Source organism: Mercenaria mercenaria, chromosome 15 (genome assembly GCF_021730395.1).
Source record: "Mercenaria mercenaria strain notata chromosome 15, MADL_Memer_1, whole genome shotgun sequence".
Lineage (NCBI taxonomy): Eukaryota > Metazoa > Mollusca > Bivalvia > Venerida > Veneridae > Mercenaria > Mercenaria mercenaria.
The window spans coordinates 42,108,108-42,132,278 of record NC_069375.1 but is presented as its reverse complement, the minus strand read 5'-3'; the positions used below and the strand labels follow the sequence as shown (position 1 = coordinate 42,132,278).

The 24,171-nt window shown below is 34.3% G+C and overlaps 2 protein-coding genes across 2 annotated transcripts in view; both read right to left on the bottom strand.

Moving 5' to 3' along the window:
• LOC128545994 (macrophage mannose receptor 1-like) overlaps positions 1-1,818 on the bottom strand; it is an 18,968-nt gene extending 17,150 nt beyond the window's left edge. Inside the window, exon 1 of the mRNA XM_053524203.1 lies at positions 1,737-1,818. Coding sequence (XP_053380178.1) covers positions 1,737-1,818 — 82 coding nt within the window. The remainder of the gene's footprint in view (positions 1-1,736) is intronic.
• Positions 1-24,171, bottom strand: part of LOC123552118 (uncharacterized) — a 25,734-nt gene extending 1,563 nt beyond the window's left edge. Inside the window, exons 1-6 of the mRNA XM_053525096.1 lie at positions 24,010-24,171; positions 19,694-19,738; positions 9,907-9,992; positions 8,788-8,872; positions 3,873-3,958; positions 2,747-2,815 (exon numbers count right to left, since the gene is read on the bottom strand). Coding sequence (XP_053381071.1) covers positions 2,756-2,815; positions 3,873-3,958; positions 8,788-8,872; positions 9,907-9,992; positions 19,694-19,738; positions 24,010-24,133 — 486 coding nt within the window. The 5' untranslated portion in view covers positions 24,134-24,171 and the 3' untranslated portion in view covers positions 2,747-2,755. The remainder of the gene's footprint in view (positions 1-2,746; positions 2,816-3,872; positions 3,959-8,787; positions 8,873-9,906; positions 9,993-19,693; positions 19,739-24,009) is intronic.

Below are 24,171 nucleotides of genomic sequence, written 5' to 3'. Positions count from 1 at the left end.
ATATCAACACATGTCTTTCGTTAAGAATACTTCATTAGTTTTCTCAATGTCTCTATACATTATTGCATACATGTTTTGTAATTCTCTGTCATCTCATCGACAGATCTACAGAATGTTCACAAGTCACGTCACCGACTCTACGTCTGGTCTCCTATACACCTACGCCACGAGTTTTATAAAGAATGTGACCGGTCTCTCATTTGGAATGATAAGTAGCTACACTATAGATAAGAAATTCTTTAGTTTAGCCAAAATCTTTACAACAAAAGTAAAAAGCGTGATAGGATTTAAATATTAATGCTAAAATGTTTTGTTATCTTTCATATAATTATTAATTATGCCATAGTTTTGCATGTGAACCAGTTTTCGCAGTTGATTCCTGACATATGCATTGTGCAACAGTTCCATTTTTTTTCTTAAAAGCTTGATAGTGTTGTAATATACATACACTTCGACAAAAACAACTCATCTAATATAAAGATCTTTTTAAAGAAATGAGAATCAGTATTTAACTCGAATGAAATAATTTGAGAGTTTCAAGACAAAACATCTTGGAACCTGGCTGTTCATGTTGGAATCTTGTCATTGATTGTTCGCTATATATGGAAACTTTTAAAAACAAAAGTTTATACCCAAAGGTACTTTCACATGAGGCGATCTCCGCGGCCGCTGACTTACAGTTGTTTGCTTCTCGCTCCTCTATTCAATGTAGAACCAAGTATGCAACTGTTGATAGTCAGGGTCGTTGATTGACATTCGAATATGTTTAGCTCATACATTTATATTAAATGCAATCTCAGGCCTTCAACCGCATATTAACAAAATTTGTCGACTTTAGATCGGCATTCAGAAAAGCCTAGATCTTTGATCGACATTCTAAAAAAGCCTGGTCATAGATCAACATATGAAACAGCGATTGCAAGACCCCCGTCCGCATTGAATGCTGGTCTATTAGCTGAACTATTTCATATATCTACGACGTGAATGTTTTTGAAAAACGATCTACGAACTTGCCCTTTTTGAATGTTTATCGGCGATGGCAGACCTTGATCTACATTGAATGCCGGTCTTCGACCTACACAAGTAAGAAAATTGATGTCGATATACTACCATGATAACGGTTTTTAATGTTGATCGACGACTGCAAATCCGGGTAAGCAGTAAATGCTGATCTACGATCCGCACAATTCTGAATGTTGATCTCCGATTTAAGACCCGGATCTACATTGAATGTCAATATACGACTGTAGACCTGGGTCTACACTGAATTCCGATTTACCAACTCATCAATTCAAACTACTTCAAAGCTGTGTCTGCACTGATTTGCGATCTACGATCTACATTGAATGTCCATCTGCGATTTGGTCTGTACTGAATGTTGATCTACGATCTGGACTATTGTGAATATTGATACATAATTACAGACACGGATCCAAGTTGAATATCGATCCACGATCTCAAACATGGTCTACAGTGAATGTCAGTCTACGATATGACCTACAATCGAAACTCGGTATCTCGAATTTCAAGGGACCATGCTTTTTATTTCGAGATAACCGAAATTATGAGAAGGGACGTATACGGACGAAATGAGTAGACATTACGAACAGATTTAATGAAAAATCAGAATTGTTTCCTTGATGCCGTGTATACGCTGTCGGCAATTTATGCGTACACGATTCCGTACAGTTCGTCTTTATCAAAATTTTAAGTTTTTCGAATAATATAAATGGTACCAACCTCAAACGTTTTTGAGTCAAGTTTCTTTTTTGTACCACGTTTCTTTCCCAGAGGATTGACAGCATTTCGATCGGACATTTTGAACGGATGATGCTTTCCTCCAAGAAGTTAATTTTTATACAGTCTGATCGCGATTACCTCTTAATCCTTATTAAATATCCCCACTGGTCAGACCATTTAATTTATAGTTTCAATTAAAAGCAATTTTCATAACGTCTCAAAAATAAAGTCTGCTGATTAAAGAAATCTAATGTTTACATCAAACAATTCTCATTATTGCACGCGCAAACAAGGATGACGTCATCCCACTTTGATAGCCGCCGCACCTTTGATTTGTCGGCATCACGGCTTTCTGGATAGGCAATACACATAGACATGTGTTAAAAACCAACCACATTTACATTGACATGTACAAAATTTTATCGCATATTTTTCTCACTTCGACTTACCGAGTTTACAGTGCACTTGAATTTTATTGACGGGACTGAAAATCCCTTTCGACACATCCGGAGTCTCGGTAAGTCAAATTTTGACGTAACCGAAGTTGAAATTACATATTAAAAAGAAGGAAATTTGACGGGGCTTGAAAATTTCTTCGACTTAAGCGGAATTTCGAGGTAAGCGAGTTTGAGATACCGAGTATTTTAAATTGTATTTTAAATGTTGATCTACGATTGAAGACCCGGGTCCACATTGAAAGTCGATCTACGAATGAAGATTGGGTTCGACATTGAATGTCGATTATGATCTGATCAGTGTTGAAAACGGAATGTCAATCTACGATTACCGAATTTAAAACCATCTTCGTAAACGTCTGAGGGAGTCTTTTTCCAAACAGAAAGCTTAAAAGTCACAAATCGGCCTGATATTTGTTGTTGTACAAAAACCCCAAACGACGGTAACAACTTCCTAAAGATACAATACACCATAATATCTATAAGAGCTATTTTTACTTAAGGAATATTTTTGAGCAAGTCGCATTAATAATTGTTTTAGAAATACGTACAGTTCGTTTTCAGCTCAACAATAAACTTCCGATTTCTACAAGTTGTCCTTCAGCCTTAAAGCATGCAGTCTGTGGGAATAAGGCAAAAATGTCATTACAATAATGTAGTAAAAGAAAATAACAAATATGTTGTTTGCCAAATCCCTGACATATAATTTGAAGAGATTTACCTCAGGTAATACTGTAGAATGGATAACATTTACAATAGTTTTATTTTCGTTTATAGTCGCTAAAATGCCATTTGGGGAATAAATATCATGTTAATGTTGATGTGACTGATATGATTGCATATTTCTCCCTCGATATAGCTAAGTTACTATATTGCAAGCAATTTACTGAAATATTCAGCTATAAATAACAGTTTTCTGATATTTTATTTATGTCCTGAAAATGTTTAGCACAAAATTGCGCGTTCATGCTTGAAACTGCAATTGAATGCTTGGTAACTATTAAGATAGTTTAACCTTTCAGAAAAGTTGTGCATCTGTGCTGAAAACATTATCGGAATAAACTGTATTTTCTAGATGTCTTTTATTTCCAGAAAAAAATTAGACTACTGAGATAAACTTTTCAGACAACTTGAAATATAAAAATAATTTCTGAAATCTCTAGCTGGTAAATGGAAGTTGTGGGCACTTACGTAAAACGTACCAAGATAATAAAGTAAATTATCCCAATAATATTTCCAGCAAACATTCGGCTACTCAGATAATATTTTATGAAAACTTTGCTGAATCAAGACGATTCTTTAATACTATCGCGATAGCTACCATGCTATCTCGGGGAAGAAATAAACCAGCATAGATTAATGGCCTAAAAATACAAACACTCACACTTTGCGGTCTCACAAGTTCTCAGCAAATAGGCTGGTTACTATGAAGTCGCAAAATAAAGTCTTAGCGATAATTACCTAATCTACAGCAAGTGAATGCTAGTAGTTATAGCCATTGAAAACATTGTAGAAATAGCAATTTCAATGAAAAATCACACTTATAGACTGAAACAAAGGCTGATGTTTTGAACTTCTGTACATACAGTAGAACATGGGAAACACTGGTAAAACTGTATGCGTTACTGGTCTTACTTACGTAAATGTTTAAAATGAATACTTATTTTTAACACTTACTTGAGCCGCATCCCAAGTTTTTATCTCACTACCACTATGTAAATAACAACTCTCTCCAAAGAGTGTCCATCCATATGGACATGACGCTATAGAAAAGAAAATATAAAATTTAAAGATACAAATGAAACAAAACTGTAGAAAATTGATGCGGTAAGAAAAGTCTCCTGATAATTATATAAAAAATTCCAAATATTTTATTCCTGCCATTTTTGCCCCACATAAACTGTAATAAAACTGTATGGATATACGTTATTCAGCACGGATCATGTATGCGACATATTGTCTGGTCCCGAGGAACATTTGCTTGCAGTGTTAAGACATTCCTTCGATGCATATAATTAGTATGGAATGGAAACAAATTTTCACTCGACCTTAAAAAGTGACTTTGTCCTTTTACCGACAAGCATAGTTCATGTGTTGGCACATTGTCTCATCGCACTGGGGAATGCTTGTGTTAAGCACTAAGATAATTCATCAATGCAAACAAAAGTTATGGAACAGAAACAAGTTTACTTGACCTTTTATAGTGAATGACCTATGACCTACAAGCATAAGTCATGTACGTTCATAGTCTACATTTTGCCCTCTATTGACATACCAGGTTTTATTATTCTAGATTAAATACCTTTTGAGTAATTGCAGGATCAAGATTTTTCGGACTGGCAGAACGGAAGGAGGCCATTCCTATTGTCCCATCCGGTGTTCAACCAGTAGGGGACTGACAAAGCTACGTGTCATGAAAACCCTGTTACCGACTAGGTCGATCTAACAATAAGTTTAAATCAATGATGAGTAAGTAAAATATGGCTACTGGTTAGATAAATTACTGTAAGACATATAGGTAGGAAAAATGTAATCAATTGTTTGATCGAGAAGCGAGTTTCACGGTAACGCTTGTTTAGTTCCAGTGTTTTTAAAGACATTTGACGGTAGTTTAGCCATGGACGCCACTTGGCGGCGGGGAAATGAATAATATGACGTTATCCGATTGATCAGTCATATCAAATGAATTAAATCAGAAAGATTTGGACCTCGATTCCATGATTGGAAAATGACACTTTTGAAAGCATATTCTCGAATAATTTTTTCTTAAAAGACATACTTAGTAATATGGAATTATTCAAATGTTATGTCAAAGTATGCCAGATGTTTTAATTTAAAAAGGTAGTGATATTGTAACTTAAATAAATGTTCCCACGGGGTTGCAATAAATTCATAAAAATGATTTACATTTCCTAACGCAGTCAATGCTTTATTCTACGTTATCCGCATAAATGACGTTACGTCATTACGTCCGGTTTACCACACGTGCAGAAGTACTGATAAAAAATGTAGTTTCCTTTTCAGGTTAAATTTAAAGGTTTAGATTAGTTTAGGTTAAACAGTTTCCTTCAGCAACAAATTATGCTAAAAAGAAAAAAACAGCCACATGTAATATGCAGATGAAATATATGGCTCACAACTCCTTCTAGATCACACGCCTAAGTGATAAGTTCAACTAAAAAGGGTTTTACACATATCTAATGAGTATTTAAACTTCTCACTCTACATCACTGCGTTTGAAATTACATGTTATCACCTTATAGAAAGCATCTTTATCTAATCTGGTCAAGATGGCCGTGCATCGCTCACTTAAATATTAATTTAAACGTGATTTATACTTCTGCAGAAATTTTCGGTTGACAGTATGATTAAAACATAAGAATATTTTGTGGATCAAAGGCATGCAACTATAAATACGCCATTTGCTCTAGTCTAAAATACAGGTGGGCCATTTTTGTGATTTCACATAATTATTCTGTATAATCTTGTTGAAAATTGAATGTCGATCTAAGGTTTTCGATCTCATAGCCAAGTTTGTACATTTCTAAGGGAGATCTTTCTTCACAATGAAAGCTTAAAAGTCGCTAAAGACCTTAATTGTGTTGTTGCCTTCCCTGCCCGAGACAGTCCGAGCAGTGGGGTACCGGTTCCCTTCCAGGAGCCACCCGACCGGGGTTCCAGAGGCGACGGCCTTGTGGGACGGACGACGGGACAGGCGAACCTCCAAAAGATACAAACTCTACAATAAATTATCACACCCTTTAAACGACTGTATTCCCCCTCTTCCTCTTGCGAGTGATCAAAACAATAAACAGATACGCAAAAGGTAAGAATCGTCTTCAAATTCATTATTTGGCTTTACACTGTATGTGTATTTAAGTTAAACGATAAGGCTAACATAAATATGTGTATGTGGTGATATGATAGATGAAACTGACAGGTAATGTTTACAAAATGTTGACTGATCACACTCATTGCATGAAAATTCACTCGACCAAGTCACGAAACTGATGAATATCACGCCAAATTGATTTATAATCAAATTATCCATGATGTTTTCTGTAATAAGTATGCATATTCCATAAATATATGTAAATAGAATGTTTCGTTTCTGTTGCGTCTTTGTTTAAGTATGATCGGCAAATTCCGACATTTATATCGAAAGCTCTATATTATTGGGTGAGTATTAAATGTATGATAAATGATTATCAAATCACAGCGAGTACTCGTGGGTAAGCATTAGAGATATTGCCATATTTATGGCCGATAGAGAGTTAACAGGCTTTTCCTTTGATTTTATCTGGTGATCTAGTTTTTGACCCCACTTCTGACAAAGTTTCATTACAATATGATCATAGATGTGGCCTCTAGAGTGTTAACTTGCTTTTCCTTTGATTTGACTTGGTGACCAAGTTTTTGATTCATCTGACCCAGATTTGAACTCGACCTAAATATCATCAAAACACATTTTGAAAAAAGGTTTCATTTATAAATGGTGACAAATGTGGCCTCTAGAGTGTTAACTAGGTTTTCCTTTGATTTGATCTGATGACCTAGTTTTTTTAGCCCAGATGACCCAATGTCGAACTGGTCCAATATTTTATTGAGGGTAATATTCAGACCAAGTTACATTTAGATTGGACCAAATTGTGATCTCTAGACTGTTAACAACCTTTTCCTTTGATTTGACCTGGTGACCTTGTTTTTGAGCCCAGATGACCCGATGTCGAACTCGTCCAAGATGTTATTGAGAGTAACATTCTGACCAAGTTTCATTAAGATTGGACCAAAAGTGTGACCTCTCAGTGTTAACAGTCAAATTGTTGACGACGGACGACAACGACGGACACAGGGTGATCACAAAAGCTCACCTTGAGCACTTCTTGCTCAGATGAGGTAATAAACCCTCATTTTTTCCTCTAATGGCACTTTTTTAAAATAAATTTTGTTTCCACAAATATATACACATATACATACAATTACACATAAATTAATAAACTTGGAGTTCAAGATGTCGTTTCAGTAGTACAATATATCAATTAAGCAGTTTGTCAGTAATGTAGATCTAAAATGTAAATCTATGTATACCTGTCTGCATAAGGGTTTTTTTTTAACAAAAGGGAGAGAATAGAGTAAGTTGGAAAGATAGGAGATGGAGGGTGATAAGAGTTATGTCCTGTTGGAAAAAAGGTTAAGCTAATTTATTTTTCATTTAATTCTGTAATGCTCCTTAGATTTAATGAAAGAAACAAGAGAAAAAAACTGAATAGAAAAAAAATAAGAAGAAGAATAAAGAAAAAATGTTGATCGTTCCCATACTAATGGCACTTCTGCTTGTAAAATGGGGACTTATTTCATTCGCAGAATGTATTTTCAGTAAAATAAGACAAGTTTCATGTTAAAGTTCATGTGTTTATGGCAAATACAAAGACAAAACTAAAATAGAGCTGTTTACTGTGCGGTGCTGTCAAGAAAGCGATCCACAAAGGATAAGTGGATTCAATCTGGAGCCGTTTCACTCCAAATCACCTCATTAACTGTTCATATTTTCACACCTTATTAATTGCAGTTGCGATTATATATTGGTTTCAATGGTTTCAAATTCTAGAAAATATGCTAGTAGTCATGTATGCGACACATCGTCGCATTACGGTCTCATGATGGTGAACATTTGTGCCAAGTTATTTAAAAATATTTTAATGCATAAAGAAGTTATGGCACTGACACGAAAAACAGACCATGTTTCACCTTTAAGTGTCACTTTAAAAAGAAAAAGGAAAATAATAAGATGGACATTAACTACATATGGCCGATGTTTGTTTGTTAACTTTGAGAGAGGTAGGCTGGAGTAATTGCACGACCAAATATATGAGGACAAACAGATCGAACAAACAGACTGCATGGTGACTGCTTTATACCACCCTCCTTCAAACATTGTTTGCGGGTTCTAAATATGAAGAAATACTACAGGAACATAGGAAACGCCGATATTTTATAAAGAAGTCACTCACAAACAGGCATACAGTCTTTTACCAAACTCGCAAGCACTTGTACAGTAATTAAGCAAGCGTGCATACAGACAGGAAATAACATCGAATCTTCTTTCATTTACAGTTATAAACAAATGGAGAATTTATCAATGATTTTATTTTATTTTACCAAACTAGTATTGTTTCTTTATCCATGAAACAGTGGAATTTACATGCAGGTCATTCTTCAAACAAGAAAATAAGTACTTTTGTCGCCGATAACATAGAAATTCTGGACAAAATCAGTGATCAATCGAGTTTTTTGCTATAATTCTACCAGACTAACACATTATATACAGAAACAAATCATGTTTAGCTTCCAATAGAATGTAAATATACATACCTTCAAAGCAAATCAGTCACTTTAAAATGCTGTTTTTCAACTTTTAGCTGTCAGTTTATTGTTTTGATCACCCGCAAGAGGAAGAGGGGGAATACAGTCGTCTATAGGATGTGATTATAATATCTTATTAATTAATATTGGTTTATCACAAATTCGTATATAAATTTCTAACAAATATTTTTGAGCAAGTCACATTAATAAATGTTTTACAAATACGTACCGTTATTTTTTAGCTCAACCAGAAAGTCCATTTCTGTATAACTTTCGATTTCTACAAGTTGTCCTTCAACTTTAAAGCATGCAGCCTGTAAGAATAAGACAATAATTGTCATTATAGTAATAAATTAAAAGAAAATAACGATAATGTTGTTTGATATATCCCTAACGTATAATTTTAAGAGATTTACCTTGGGTAATACAGTAGAATGAATAACACCCATAACTGTATTATTTAAGTTTATATTCGCTAAAAATGCCACTCACGGAATAAAATGTAATGTAAATGTTGATGTGATTCCTATGGTGGAATATTTCTGCCGAGAGATAGCTAGGTAACTATCACGATAATGTAAACTTTCCAGGAAATGAGTGCATTTTACTGAAAACATTCAGCAATGAATAATATTTTCGTGATATTTTATTTATTTCCAGAAAATGTTTTAGCAAAAACAGTTCGCGTTCGTGCTTGAAGCTGCCACGGGATGATTGGTAACTACTACGATAATATTCAGCGAATTGTGCATTTTGCTGAAAAGATTATCGCAATAACTTATATTTTCTACAATATCGTTATATTTTCAGGAATAGTTAGGCTATTGAGATTAACTTTTCAGAAAAGTTTGAAATATCAAGATAATTTCTGAAAGTATCGAGATAGCTATCTAGCTAATAAATGACTGCTGCTGACACTTACGTTAAACGTATCGAGATAATAAAGTAAACTATCGCAATAATATTTCCAAGAAACTTTCGGGTACTGAGAAAATCTTTTCTTAAAACTTTTCTTTTACAACACTCACATTTCGCGGTCTCGTGAGTTCTTTGTACCGCAAGTAAGGCTGCTAACTATGAAGTTGCGAAATAAAGCCTATTAGCAAGCGATTATTACCTTATATATAGTAAATGAATGCTAGTGCATGTAATTATAGTCATACACATCATGTTGAAAATTGCACTTTCCAATTATTTGGCAATCACACATATGCAAACAAAGACTGGTGTTTTGAATACCTGTGTGTATAATAAAGTATACATCGGAAAAAGTGGTAAAACTGTACGCGTTAGATTTTGGTCTTACGTACGTAAATGTTTAAAATGAATACTTATTTTAAACACTTACTTGAGCTGCATCCCAATTTGCGGTTTCATTACCACTACAAAAATAACAATTCTCTCCGAAGAGTCTCCATCCATCTGGGCATGAGGCTGTTCGAAAGAAAATATAAAGTTTTATACAAATAAAACAACACTACAAACAAGTGATGGCGTAAGGGAGGTCTCTGGTTATAGATCATTCATTATTTTTTTAATTTTCTTACTGCCCTATCGTAATTTTCTCGTACAAATTGTGATAAAATTTTGTATGAATGTGCGTTATTCAGCTAGAGAAAGCTCGTCCAGCTTTGTGTTAATTTGCCAAAAATAAAGTTCTGATAAACTGAATATTCGGTGTTTTTAAGTCAGCTGTTTGATCCACTGTTACCATAACACATTTTTTTTTATTTCTTTTGATTTTATTTATCATTTTATAAGAGCCCCGAGGACGGCTATAAGAATAATTAACAAACTTGCAGAATTAATTTTGAACTTGTCGTCAGAAAACGCTTTCTATGAGTATTCTAACCTGTGAATTTAAGTCATTTGGAACACCGAAAAAAAGGAAAATTGAAATTTTGAATTAATCTATTGTGATTCTGCCAGATTTATTTAAAATAGGAAAATACATTTTTAGTCATAAGAATGACTTTATTGAAGATATTTTAAAAATTCAAAATCATACTACTACAATCCCTGAGATTTGTAAAACTTTGTATATTTTATATCAAATGAAATAAAGACCCGTTTCACGAAAACCCATGTTACCGATGAGGTCGATCTAACAGTAAGTCTAAATCTATGAAGAATAAGGAAAATATGGCTACCGTTTAGATAGTATTTGTACGGGACAGGAGAAAACTTTAAAGCGAGCTTCACGGTAACGCTAATTTAGCTTTTAAAAACAGTTGACGGAAGTTTACCCTTGGGCACCACGTAGCGGCGGGAAAATGAATAATATGGCGTTAACTGATTGATCAGTAAGATCAAATGAAATTATCTATCACTTAAAATGCCTAGAATGATTTCCAATTAGTTTTCAATTGACTCATTTTTATGGCAGCGTCCTGGTGCCAGCAGAAAAATTTAAATTTGGTATCTCCTACTTAGGACTTTATGTCCTACGTAGGAGTTAGTATCTCCCACGTAGAGGTTAATATCTCCTAAGTAGGACATACTATCTTCTACGTAGGAGTTATTATCTCCTACGTAGGACGTAGTGTCTCTTACAATGGAGTTTGTATCTCCTATGAAGGACTAAGTATCTCCTACGTAGGACTTAGTATTGACTAAGAATCTCCTATCTAGGACATAATATCTCCTACGTAGGACTTACTATCTCCTACGTACGACATAGTATCTCCAACGTAGAACATACTATCTCCTATGTGGGACTTAGTATCTCCTACGTAGGGCTTAGTATCTCCTACGTAGGACTTAGTATTTCCTTCGTAGGAGTAAGTATCTGCTACGTAGGATTTAGCATCTCCTACGTAGGATATAGAGATACTCTGTCCTACGTAGGAGATAGTTAACCCTACGTGGGAGATACTAACTCCTACGTAGGAGATACTAAGTCCTACGTAGGAGATACTTAGTCCTACGAGGGAGATACTTAGTCCTACGTAGGAGATACTAAGTCCTACATAGGAGATACTAAGTCCTACGTAGGAGATACTATGTCCTGCGTAGGAGATAGTTAGTCAATACTAAGCCCTACGTAGGAGAGAGTATGTCATACGTAGGAGATATTATCTCCTACGTAATACTTAATATCTCCTACGAATAGAGATGGTATGTCATACGTAGGAGATACTAAGTCAATACTTAGTCCTGCGTTGGAGATACTAAGTCCTACGTAGTACTACATACGTCCTACGTAGGAAATACTAACAAACATATGACCTATTATACAATGAATGAATGCATTCATTTTGAGATACTAGTATTTGCCTATGATTAAAGAGATCCGAACATTTCAAGTTGTTTTAAGACATTATTTGAAATTATTCACGTGTAGAATGTTTGATATCATATTTTCCTTTTTAGAAAGGTAACATTGCCGTTTAAATAAGTCTCAGTCATACTACACCGTATAGCGTTAACGGACGTCCAACGTATAACAAAATTTTCAATCCGTTCGTGTCCGTTCGCATGAATTTCTTTTCCGTTTCTCATGCGGCGCCTGCGCCCCTTACCCGGCGATGTTCATTCCATCCGGTGGAAGGTTTTGAGCATGTTCAAAATTTAGAACGTACACCACCGGACAAAGTGGTACGGTATGCTTTATGTCCGTTACTCGTGCGTTCCTTATTGTGTACTTGTCCGGTTTGCATCCGTTCTTGTCCGGTGGACCTGATTCACGGACGGACTACTACCGGAGATGCGACGGATGTAACGTATGTTCAACGGACGATAACTGACAAGAACGTTTTGTCAGTTTTTCATACGTCGTTGCGTTTTCGTTTTACGCGGTACATATCTGTTACTAGTACAGTGATATCGGTTAATTGAACGTTGTTCGTCCTGTATATATGTGTGTTAATCTTGCGGTCATTGTGCGTTTTATGCGCCCAAAACACCAATTGCGGGAGCACCAAGCAGCAGCGGGGGGATGGGGGGTGCCTTTCGTCACAAGATAACTTTCTGCTGCAATTTTTCTATACGTTGGACTTCCGGTAACGCTATACAGTGTAGTGTGACTGACCCAATAGATTTACCCACGGGCTTCATAAAGATGATTTCCATTCCCGCACGCAGAGTCAATTCCTTACTCTATATTACCCGCACAAATGACGTTACTTCCAGTTTACCAGACGTGCATAACTACTAATACACATTAAAGACAGTTTTCATTAGCAACAAATTATGCTAAAAAGCAGAAACAGCCAAAGATAATATGTAGATGAAGCTTGTGGCTCACAACATGCCTTCATGATCACACGGCTAAGTGATACCTTCAACTACAAAGTATTTCAAAGATTTCAAGTTACACAACTGCATTTTCAATTATATATAATCTTATAAAAAGTATCTCTATGTTCAATGGTCAAGATGGCCGTGCACCACTCACCTAAATATTGATTTAAAACATGATCAATATTTTGAAGACATTTTCTCTCGACATTATGATTAATATATACGATTGTTGTCTGGATTAAAGGCATTAAGCACACATAACTCTAAAACTGCAAGTCGCACTGGGGCCACTATCTCGAAAACTTATTCGTATCGTAAGTTAAGGTATGATTTACGATAAACCTTAGGTAAGACTAAGGTAGCGTTATTCAGCTATCTCCAAACACCTCTTAACGCCCTCGTAAAGGGTTCGCAACTTAAGGTATTGTTAGTTAGTTACGATATCGTAAGTCGTGGATAATCCATTTAGTGACGTCATTTTCGACCAACTGCACATGTATCTGATAGCCCACAAACTGTCTGTTGCTAAACATCATGGGAAATATGTCCATATTAAGTGAATTATATCACTTGCAACGGTATAATGCCTACTAAAATGTATTTACATTTCATCAGACTTTATTCCGTAATAAAATAAAGACAATTGTGTAACATTTATTCAGCGATGACTTCTAAAATGTTAGAGTTACACTCAATTTTAACCCTAAACTTTTGGTCACATATACCACGTTTTGTAAGGAATGTACGGTATTATTTTAGAATAGGGTATTTAAAGAACAAATTTTAATGCATAATTGTATTCAAAGAACCTTTTTATTAAACATCTTTTCAACCGTATCGACTTTGCCTTAAAATACCCAACATCTGCACAGGAGTGTTGTCAAAACAATCTACTGCACCGATATGGCAAAGAACACTGTCGGAGTTCGCAATAAACAATGTAAAACTTTTGATGAGAAGTAGAGTTTCATGCCTTCTTCTGTGATAAAATTAGTTTGCATTAGTATTTACTAAGCTGTTCTCCACAAATGCCTGGCAACTCCCACTCATGAGTCAGAGATGGAGAATGAATGACCTTAGGTATATTGTCTTTAGCCAATAATCACGGAGAACAAGAACGCCTTGCCAGGTATTCGAACCTACTTTGAGATCTTTTGTGTTCTATGTATTGTGCTAGCTGAGCGGGGATCTGCGTGCAGCATTCAATTTTAAAATTCAGTTAATCACATGTTTGACGTTGCGGGAGTATAATAAAGCCATTACATAAAAATGATTATTTACACTAGTGTAATAAAGCTTTTACGTCGACGTCGTTTATAGTATAGGAGTATAGGTCAAATACTTGCTTTAGAGACTTACCCTAAGCCTTCTTTACACAAAGGAAGCAATCCGTTTATAAAGTGAAATTGTTGAGTGAACTTTTAAAATTAAAACATTCGTCTGTTTGTTGACAAATTTCACCACAGAAAATGTCCTACTTTCCCCAGGGCAATCAATTATTTTATCTTTACATAGTTTTGTATTCAGGTTGCTAATCCATGTGGCAAGTATGCATGCTTTTTCCATGATTAGAGGTAAAAAGTGCATAGTTTGCATGAGGTTCTAGGTCAATAGCCACCTAAGCCTATCATAAATTCTTTGCGGAGTTGTCTCCATTGTTCCATATATTTCACACGGGATAAATTTTTTCAGCTCATATAACTCTTTTTCAGGAAATGATATATTAAGAACTTTTTCAGTCCTTGTATATTGATGCAGTTAACTACACATATATTAAATATAGATAGCTCCTACTTGAAGTTTGCATTTTAGTTACAATGCCTCCTTGTTTATAATAGTTAAAGAATGTAGAAATTTTAATGTTTCGACAGGAAAAGCTAATCTGTGATAAAAAGAACATTTCATTTGTGACTTTCCATATTGATATTTTTTGACTCGTTGAATAAAATTGATAAAATGCTCGGCACAGCCTCGCATTTTATCATTTTATTCAACTCGTTTAAGCAAATTCAATACGAAAAGACACTCATGTGATATCTTCTATATATCTTTAATCTATATAGACGTTTCAGCCTGTTTTTAATTTTGTTACTTTCCCAGGAGGCGACACTAATTATGAAGCATTTTCTGTCAAAACTTCGGATAGAAGGGGTTCTTTGCAACTATACATATATAGTCTTGCACAATGCAATTCTTTTCATTACTGGTCAGTTTAGAAAACAGTGATGGAAACATAATTCAGTCTCACCAGTTATTACAGTTCACGGGCTAAATATCTAAGATTCCAGTAATTCTATGATAGGAAATTTCAACTACATGTATATCTGTAATATAAACGCAACATACTGCTCTAAAGCTTTATAATGTTTGCGTTTTTCTCCAACACCATTTGATGAATAGAAACCGCCAGTGAATATACACAGCAGTAATTGTAGTAAAAGCCAAGTTTTCATCAATTTATTTGAAATACTTTTTAACTAGGCGCGTCACAAGGTGAAAGTGTGCATTTTAGACTCTCTCAGGGGTCATAACTCTGGAAACAGGGGACGGAGACAGACGAAAAATTGGAAATGCGCAATTTCATATCATGTAAGGTTTCATCAATTTATATGAAACACTTTTTGAGCGAGGAGTGTCACAAGGTTAAAGTTTTGTTTTAATCTTTTAGGGGCCATAACTCTGGAAATCTGGGGCAAAACCAGACGAAAAATAGGAGGTGCGCAAGTTCATATCATGATAAAGACTCATGCAAGATTACATCTATTTAGATCAAATACATTCTGAGCTAGGCACGTCACAAAATTCCGACGGACAGACCCACGGACGGACGACTGGACGCACAATACCAAATCTATATGCCACCTCCATTCTGTTGTGGGGGGCACAAAACCTGTGCGTTTTCATTTATGAAAACAGATCAAAAGCATTAAATGTATCCATCTATAGGAAATAAGTTCATGTTCGTTGACACGAACTGATGAAAAAACAACTTTAATAAATATATTTCCGCTAGTTTCAGCGTGGTACAATAAGAAACAAACAGATTCATCTTCAGATAGGTCGAAAACTGTAAGTTTTTATACGCTACGAGAACGCTAAGGGGTGGATTTTTCAGCCACAACTTACGAGTACATTTACGAAGTGTCGTAAATAACGAGGCTTTCGAGATAGAGGAAATATCTGCTACGAATACCTTACGAACCCTTTACGAACATCTTCGGACTTAAGGTACCTTCGAGATAGCAGCCCCTGGTCTATAATACAGCTGGGCAATATTTACACAATTATTCTGTAAATACACAGTTTGAAATTTTAAAGAAATTGAATTTCAGGAGGGTTTAAAAGATGAACTACACTGATAATTTATTAAAAGTCAAGGGCGCATAACTTTAGACTACCAGGCTGGTTTAGTCCCGCTGTAAAATTTGAATGTGGTCTTGTTGTTATAAACAATCGGTCTAAATAACCCAAGTATTGGCAAAAATACAAAGATACCAGAGAGTGAAAAAATTGTAATATTTCCTGTTTGATAAATCAGGACACATAACTTGCTAAACGTTGGTCAAATAACATGAAAAAATGCGGCGGAAATCTATGAACAAACCCTGTGATTGTTAAAAAGTTAGTTCAGGTATGGTATGACGACGTTTTGTATATTCTTTGGCCAAAATTTAACAAAGGGTAGTGCCAGAACATTTGGTTATTTGCAAAATATATCCTTTGCAAGATGAACAATATTATTCACATATTACAGGTCGATTCATATTCAGTCCTATCCGTTTGTGTTCATGAGAGAACAGTTTAAAATTTCCGACACTCGCACCAACGCGAAGGTGTTCTTGATTCAGAATTGTACAATGGATTTTGTCGTTGGATGAATTTAGTTTAATCATATTTTATTGCCTTCCATACAAATACAATACAAATTTACAAGACATGCATACAAAAAAAACGAACTAAATGTAAGAATATTACAAATGCATGGATATATAGATTACATAAAAATGCAAAAGGGTTGGGCCACAAGTTTTAACAACATTAGCGGGTTGACCCTCCCCAGATGTCATACTGCTAGTAACAAAATGAGCATTATTTTCTTTGTATTTTCGTCGCATTTACATGAAATAAAAGAACATTTTATTTTATTTTATAATGAAGTTCTAAAATGAAAAAGAGGAAGAAAAAAAAAAATAATGAAAAATACAATGAAGAAGTAATATTTGATTTAAGAAAAAAGAGAGAAGGAGGTGGAGGGAGGAGAGAGAGAGAGACCCTGCGTTGATATTTCTCGCCCATAAGCTCATCGCAAACACCGAATATACACCTCAGACAGCCATTGTTGAAAATATCTTAATTTAAATTTAAAAATATATTAATCATTTTCGAACCTTCTTGTCGATTTGATAAAGCAGTGAACATGTTGAAATAGCCTTTTATTGTCTTCGACACTTAAATGGTTGATTCCAAAGAGTAGTTTATTTGCACTGAGAGGATGATATACACGAGTGTTTGTAAATAAGATACGCCTCTGATCAGAGTACAAAGGACACCTAAAAAAGTAATGTTCAGCATTTTCTAACCAAAATCCGCAGTTACATGTAGAATTATCCCGTAGATGATTGTAATGCAAATCAGCATTAAGATTGCTACAATTGTTTCTGATTCTAGCATGATGTATTTGAAGAAATCTGTCACCAAATAGAAAATAAGGCGGAACTTTTGGCGGTTGGAACATTTTCTTAAGTTTGTATTTGAACGCTGCGAGTGTTTGAGAATTACGTGTGTCTATATCTAAATTGTTCCAAACTTTAACAGATGATGGTATTACTGATTTTGAATAAATTTCGAGACGTCGAGCAACTGTGGCATAGTTGGCGTTATTTCTTAAATTATATGTATTAGTATCACGAACTGTTTCTGGAAAAATATCATTCAAGTAATCAGGTAATTCGCCATTATTGTATTTATAAACTAAAATTAGTTTCTCCTTTTTTCTCCTGTCCGACAATGATATCCATCCAATTTCGCGAAGACATTTATCTATCGAAACAGATCTTGTTAGACCGGTTACTATTCGCGCAGCGTCATACTGAATACTATCAAGAATATTTTTCTCGTACAAAGTACAGCTATCCCATACTAAGGAGGCATATTCAATAACCGGTCTTAAATACGATATATAAATTTGATTAAGTGTGCTTCTTTTTAATTTAAACTTAAGCATTCTCATTGTTCCAAGAAATTTTGAAGCAGACGATGCTATATCTGTTATGTGTTTATGCCATGTTCCATCGTCGCTAAATGTCACACCTAGATGCTTATGTAAGTGAACAAAATTTAGTTGTGTCTTTTGAAAATATATATCAGGAGAATGGCGATTATTTTTGGATAGTGAAAAATACATTACTTCAGTCTTAGCTGCGTTGAACTGAACCAACCATTGCTGTGCCCAAATAGATATTGTTTCAAGATCACAGTTGATGGTACTTTCAATATAATTTATATCTCTAGAACTTACAGCTAATGAACTATCATCTGCAAACAAACGTGTGACACTTGTCGATGAATCAGCTATATCATTAACGTATATCAAAAATAGTAGGGGCCCTAGCACTGAGCCTTGAGGCACACCGGCGGTTATACACTTTTCATCAGAATATGTGGAGCCGACAAAACTTTTTGCTTCCTATTCATTAGATAATTTGAAAACCAATTTAAAACATTACCAGAAAAACCATATTGTTTAAGCTTGAAAATAAGACCTTTGTGCCATACTCTATCAAATGCTTTGCTGATGTCACAAAAAGTTATACATGTTGCTTCCTTATCATCAAATGCTTTGCATATTTGGTTATACATGTCAATGAGCTGATAAACTGTAGAGTGTCCCGGAAGGAAACCTACCTGGTTTTTATATATTATGTTGTTTTCATGTAAAAAGTTATATGAATATTTGAAGATTATACGTTCCATAACTTTTCCAACACAACTTATAAGAGAAACGGGTCCGTAATTAGACGAAATTGATTTGTCACCTTTTTTGAATAAAGGCATTACATTAGCATCTTTCCATATACTTGGACATACATTTTGTTGTAAAGATCTATTGAAAAGTATATTTAAAGGCTTACAAATTGAATGTGAAGTTTCTTTAAGCATTCTATGACTAATTTCGTCCGGTCCGGTAGCCTTATTTATGACAAGGTTGGACAAAACGTCTATAACATCTTGTTCTGTAACAATAATTGTGCTTAAAGTTTGGTTCGTTTTTTGTTCCAATTCTGGTAAATTAGCTTGCGAGTCATCAATGTTTGAAATAGAAACAAAAAAATCGTTTAATGTGTTGGCTTTGTCTATATCGGAAAATGCAAAAATGTCATGTGTTTTCGAAAGAGGTGGAATCTTGCCGCAGCTTGATGAGTTTTCTTTAACTAATAATTTAATCATCTTCCAATATTGACGTTGATTACATGAGCTTAGATCGTTTAATGTAAATTCAATGTTGTTTAAAAATATTTCCTTGGCATGTTTTTTCATATTGTTGACTTTATTCCTTATCTTTTCTGTAAATGTTCCAGTCTGATAGGTTTCCCGTGTTCACTGCTTTACGTTTTGCTCTATCGCGCAGTCGGGAGATTTTTCTAATTTCAGAGTTGTACCAGCGTCTATCGTTCGGTCTTATTGTCGCAAAACTTGTCGGTATACACGATGCAGCTAATTCCAAAAACTTAGACGTAAAATTCAAAGTTGCGGTATTGATATCATTTAAGTGTAGAAAAGACCAGTTGGATGAATGATAACGTAGGCGAAATTATACTTCTTGCCAATGGTCATTCGCAAGAAATCTTAATAACGACTCTTACATTGTGTTTCAAAGTGATGCGTGTACTTACGTTCCGAGACCTCTCTTTTCTCTAGACCCAAAGCACCATGTGCAGCTGCAAAAATAAAATATATGTATGTGTAACAATTTGTACGGTAAACGCCATATACTGTTATGACCAACATCTTACAATGAGAAGAAAAGAGTTTGATAAGTAATTACAAAAGAGAAGATAACGAGTTTAATAAAAACAAATGAGAAGACAATTGGTTTGATAACTGCAGTTGAGAAAACGATGGATTTACTGAAATGTTTACGTTTCTCTCCTGTAGAAATGATATATAAAGATTAGTGTCCGGAATATGCAAATTAATGTAAACAATGTTCGAACATTATATAAAATGTAGATTCCATTTTAGTACATTAATTTACAAGGTAGGATTTTAATTAATGAAATTAGAAGATCTCTTTTATTGAAGCTCAATTGATTTGGATATTTTTGATCTGCTGTATGATTGTAAAGAGTGACGTGAATGGGCAATTATCTGTAACATAGTTCTGGGCTAACTAAAACCTAAAAAAATAGACGTTTATGTGTCACTTTACTTATTACCATCGCGAAAGCTTACTCCTACGGGACGCCCATGCTGATAGAAACATTATCAGTTTAATTATCATATCAATGCTCTGTTCAAACATCATTATAGTTTTAGGTTTGACTGTTATATCCTGTGCAAAATTCATCATACACTAGCATAATAAGTTTGCAACCTCATTATGCATTGTTGTTTGATTATTATGTCTAGCAAAAACGGCCTTATTCTCGGTCAGTACACCATTACGTTATCCGCATATAGTTCGAAGTGCCGATGTGGACATTTGTGCAACCTCATTCTGCCCTGTCGATTGATTATTATGTCCTGCAAAAATTGCATTATGCTCGGTCAGTACACCATGACGGTATGCGCATATATAGTTTGTTATGCTGCTGAGGACATTTTGATATATTTATACTGTCTGCAACCATCAAAATGTCAATCTTTTAAACCTAAACTTACAGACATGAAATGAAATAGATATAATAATGAGAATAACAACATATTAGGCTTGTGAAATACTTAATCACCAAACCAAAGATGGCAATGCTGGTTTTGAAGGATGTAACGACTAACTATATAGCATGAAAATGGTTGTTCAAGACAAGAACGAACCAAATCACACAGTATAATCACATTAATAACTTCCAAACCACAAATCATATGCAGTTGTTTGACGGGACATAACGTCTAAAATACAGAGCATATTTAGGCTTGCACATAACAAAAGGACAAAATCACAAAGCATAATGAGGTCTGTGCACGACATAGCGTCCAAATCACAGTGCATTATGCATTTTTAATCTAAATAACAACTAAATTACGTACTAAAATGCGGTTATATAGGATATCAGGACCAAATCAAATAGCATAATGAAGTTTGCAGATGACGCAAGGTCCAAATCACAGACATAATACAGTTTTTTATATGACATTACAACAAACTTACAAAGCATAATGCAGTTTTTAAAGGACATAACAACCAAATCACATAGCATAAAGTAGGTTTTACAAGACATACCTAATAAATCACCTAGCATAAATATCTTTTACAGGACATAATATTAAGGACTTGACATAGTATATTCAGGTCTGCAGATAACACAATATCAAAACCATAAAGCATATAATGTGATTTATGCAGGACATAACAACCAAACTACAAAACATAATAAAATTTACACAAGGAATAAAACATAATGTAGTTTCCAAATATTACATACCACAGAGTATTTGCAAAAGACATAACAACCAAACCATAAAGTATGCTATAGCGTTAGCTTTTACAACTCATTAGACAAAAAGAAACAAAAGCATAATGAGGTTTGCTGAGGTTTGCTAAGAACATTACGACTAAATCATAGGAGACATAATGGGTTTTGCACAGGATATAACGATAAAACCACAGAATTATATGTATAATGGATAAAAGCACAGCTGTGTTGTTCATTAAAACCTTTGTATTAAAATCAATCATTTGCAGTTATTTTCGCGACAATTTGCAACAGGCAGACTATTTCTGGTTAGTTTCTTCATTTCAGTCTAAATTCTTGAAACACACTATTCAGATTTAAGCATTTCGTCTGTTTGTTATTCACATTTTGTCGTTCTCCTGTCACAAAATCGTACATGATTATGTTATTATTTTCTTACGATGTTCCTAAAGTTTCTGTTTTCCCCAAGACACCGGTTCCGATATCTGTTTGCATCGGTAGGCAGACGAGCAAGTCGGAACCGTCTCTATTTTTTTCGCATGCTTCTGGGAAGATACATGTACATCAATAAGTACACTCAATAAAGGAGCTTAAATTATACCCCCTATGCTAGAAGCTGTGTCAAAGATATAAGGGCTGTTTTAGCAATATGTCAGTTTGCTTTATTTAGAACAAAACGGTTTTTGCTAAATATGGATTAAATATATGGTGTGCTCGATTGGTATTTCCTATCGTAAGAACATAAAGAAATCTTATCTAGAATATCTTACGGTTCTGACTGTACCAACGACATAGATGATGCCAAAAATAATTTACAAATAAATTATGTCGTTTTATCGCATTGCAAAAAAAGCAAATTTTATGACATTTAAAAACAAAAGCTGGGCCTTAGGTAGATAATCAAATGCAATGTATAAGTATAAACTGCACAAATAACGAGTCATAAATAAAAACAATCAAACAATTTTAATTTTGGTCTTTAAATGGCATTCCGCATGTTCTGCTCAATTACATAAGGGGTGCGGTAGTCTAGAAGTTAAAGGTGCCAAATAAAGACAAATAAAAAACATAAATCTTAAGAAAAGGACTATACATTTTGAAATATACTACTAAACATTACGATAGCCGTGCAACATTCCCTTGAAGTCAAAACATGGCAGTCAAACGAATGATTTTTTTTTTGTATTTTCTTAGACTGATATGGGTGGTCATTTTGTCCTACTTTCGTGTTTATCGCTTTTCCGTTATCGGTCGGAAATTTTTTGGGGTCACGTGATTTTAAAATTAATTCAAACGAATATCTGTTTTAAGACGCGCCACAAAATAACTGTATTCTTTTGTATTTCCATGATAGTAATTATACATGATTTGCATGAAAAATATGAGATTTTAGTTTCAAACTGACAGTGACATATATAAGGCCAAGACAATGTGTTTAATGTCTAAAATCTTATTGAATTAATGTAGCAATATGTACATAAATCAGTTTAATTATCTATCTGTAACCGCGTTTGTTTGTAAACTTTCTTTGTTAATATCGGAGTCTTGGATTTTGCATTTTTTGTTTTTACTTTTTGCGTAGTACTTTTTGGTAAAAGTATCACTTGGAATTCCTTATTGGAACACATGTGCACCGCTGAGTTTAATGAAACAAATTTCTTGATTCTTGGATTTAGTGTTGTTATTTTTTCTGGTCCTTTGGGATCATGGAGTCCATCTAATAGTTATGTAATAGAGTTCCGCTTATTACAATAAGCCGGCGCATGGGGTATTGCACTTTCCATTGCCTCTCACGAACAGGCTCAATAAAACCGAATCTGTTATTATATTGTTAGGTTGCATTCTAAGCGTCCAAAGGATCTTCACAAAGATTTCATTAAGTATATAGAAAATAAGATTTTGATGCATATCTTTTCGAGTTTTTTGTGAAACGTACTTTTCGCCAACATTTACGTTTTTAAAGATTTGTAAAATACAACTGTCAATTTGTACGATAAAATCAAATTTGAAAACTGATGACATTTGTAACAATTCTCTTAATTTTACACATCAAACGTTTTGTTAGCGAATATCTTATTAAAATAATCGATATATGCTTTATGGTTTTGATACTGTGTTATCTGCAGACCTGAATATACTATGTCAAGTCCTTAATATTATGTCCTGTAAAAGATATTTACGCTAGGTGATTTATTAGGTATGTCTTGTAAAACCTACTTTATGCTATGTGATTTGGTTGTTAAGTCCTTTAAAATATTAAGATGGTTTTGTTTCTAGACCTTTATTTTTGTGCATTCATTGAAATCATATTTTGCGTTGTTTACGTATTGTAAAATAGTAAGTGGACATTAACTTGGTAACTTATATTTTTTACTAATGCCTATCTTCCAATATTCTTGCCACACGGACGAAGACCAGTAATTACATTAAAAAAATTACAACTAAAATTGTAAAAGCAAAGCGCATAAATGTATACCATTCAAATATTTCAGTCTTTAAAACTGAACTTAAAACGAAAATATGTTTTACATATATTTCATTTTAGTATTAGTAAAACGAATAAAGATAGTACTTACGCCATCTGCACACAGCAACAAACAATCCAAACGAGATGATATCTTGAAAATGCATTTTAAAGACATGCAGAACAAGTGTTTCAAGCGTCTTCTTCGTCCGAGCGTCGAGAAGAAAATGACACATAGATAATAAACGACTTGGTGTTTTATACAATTATTTCG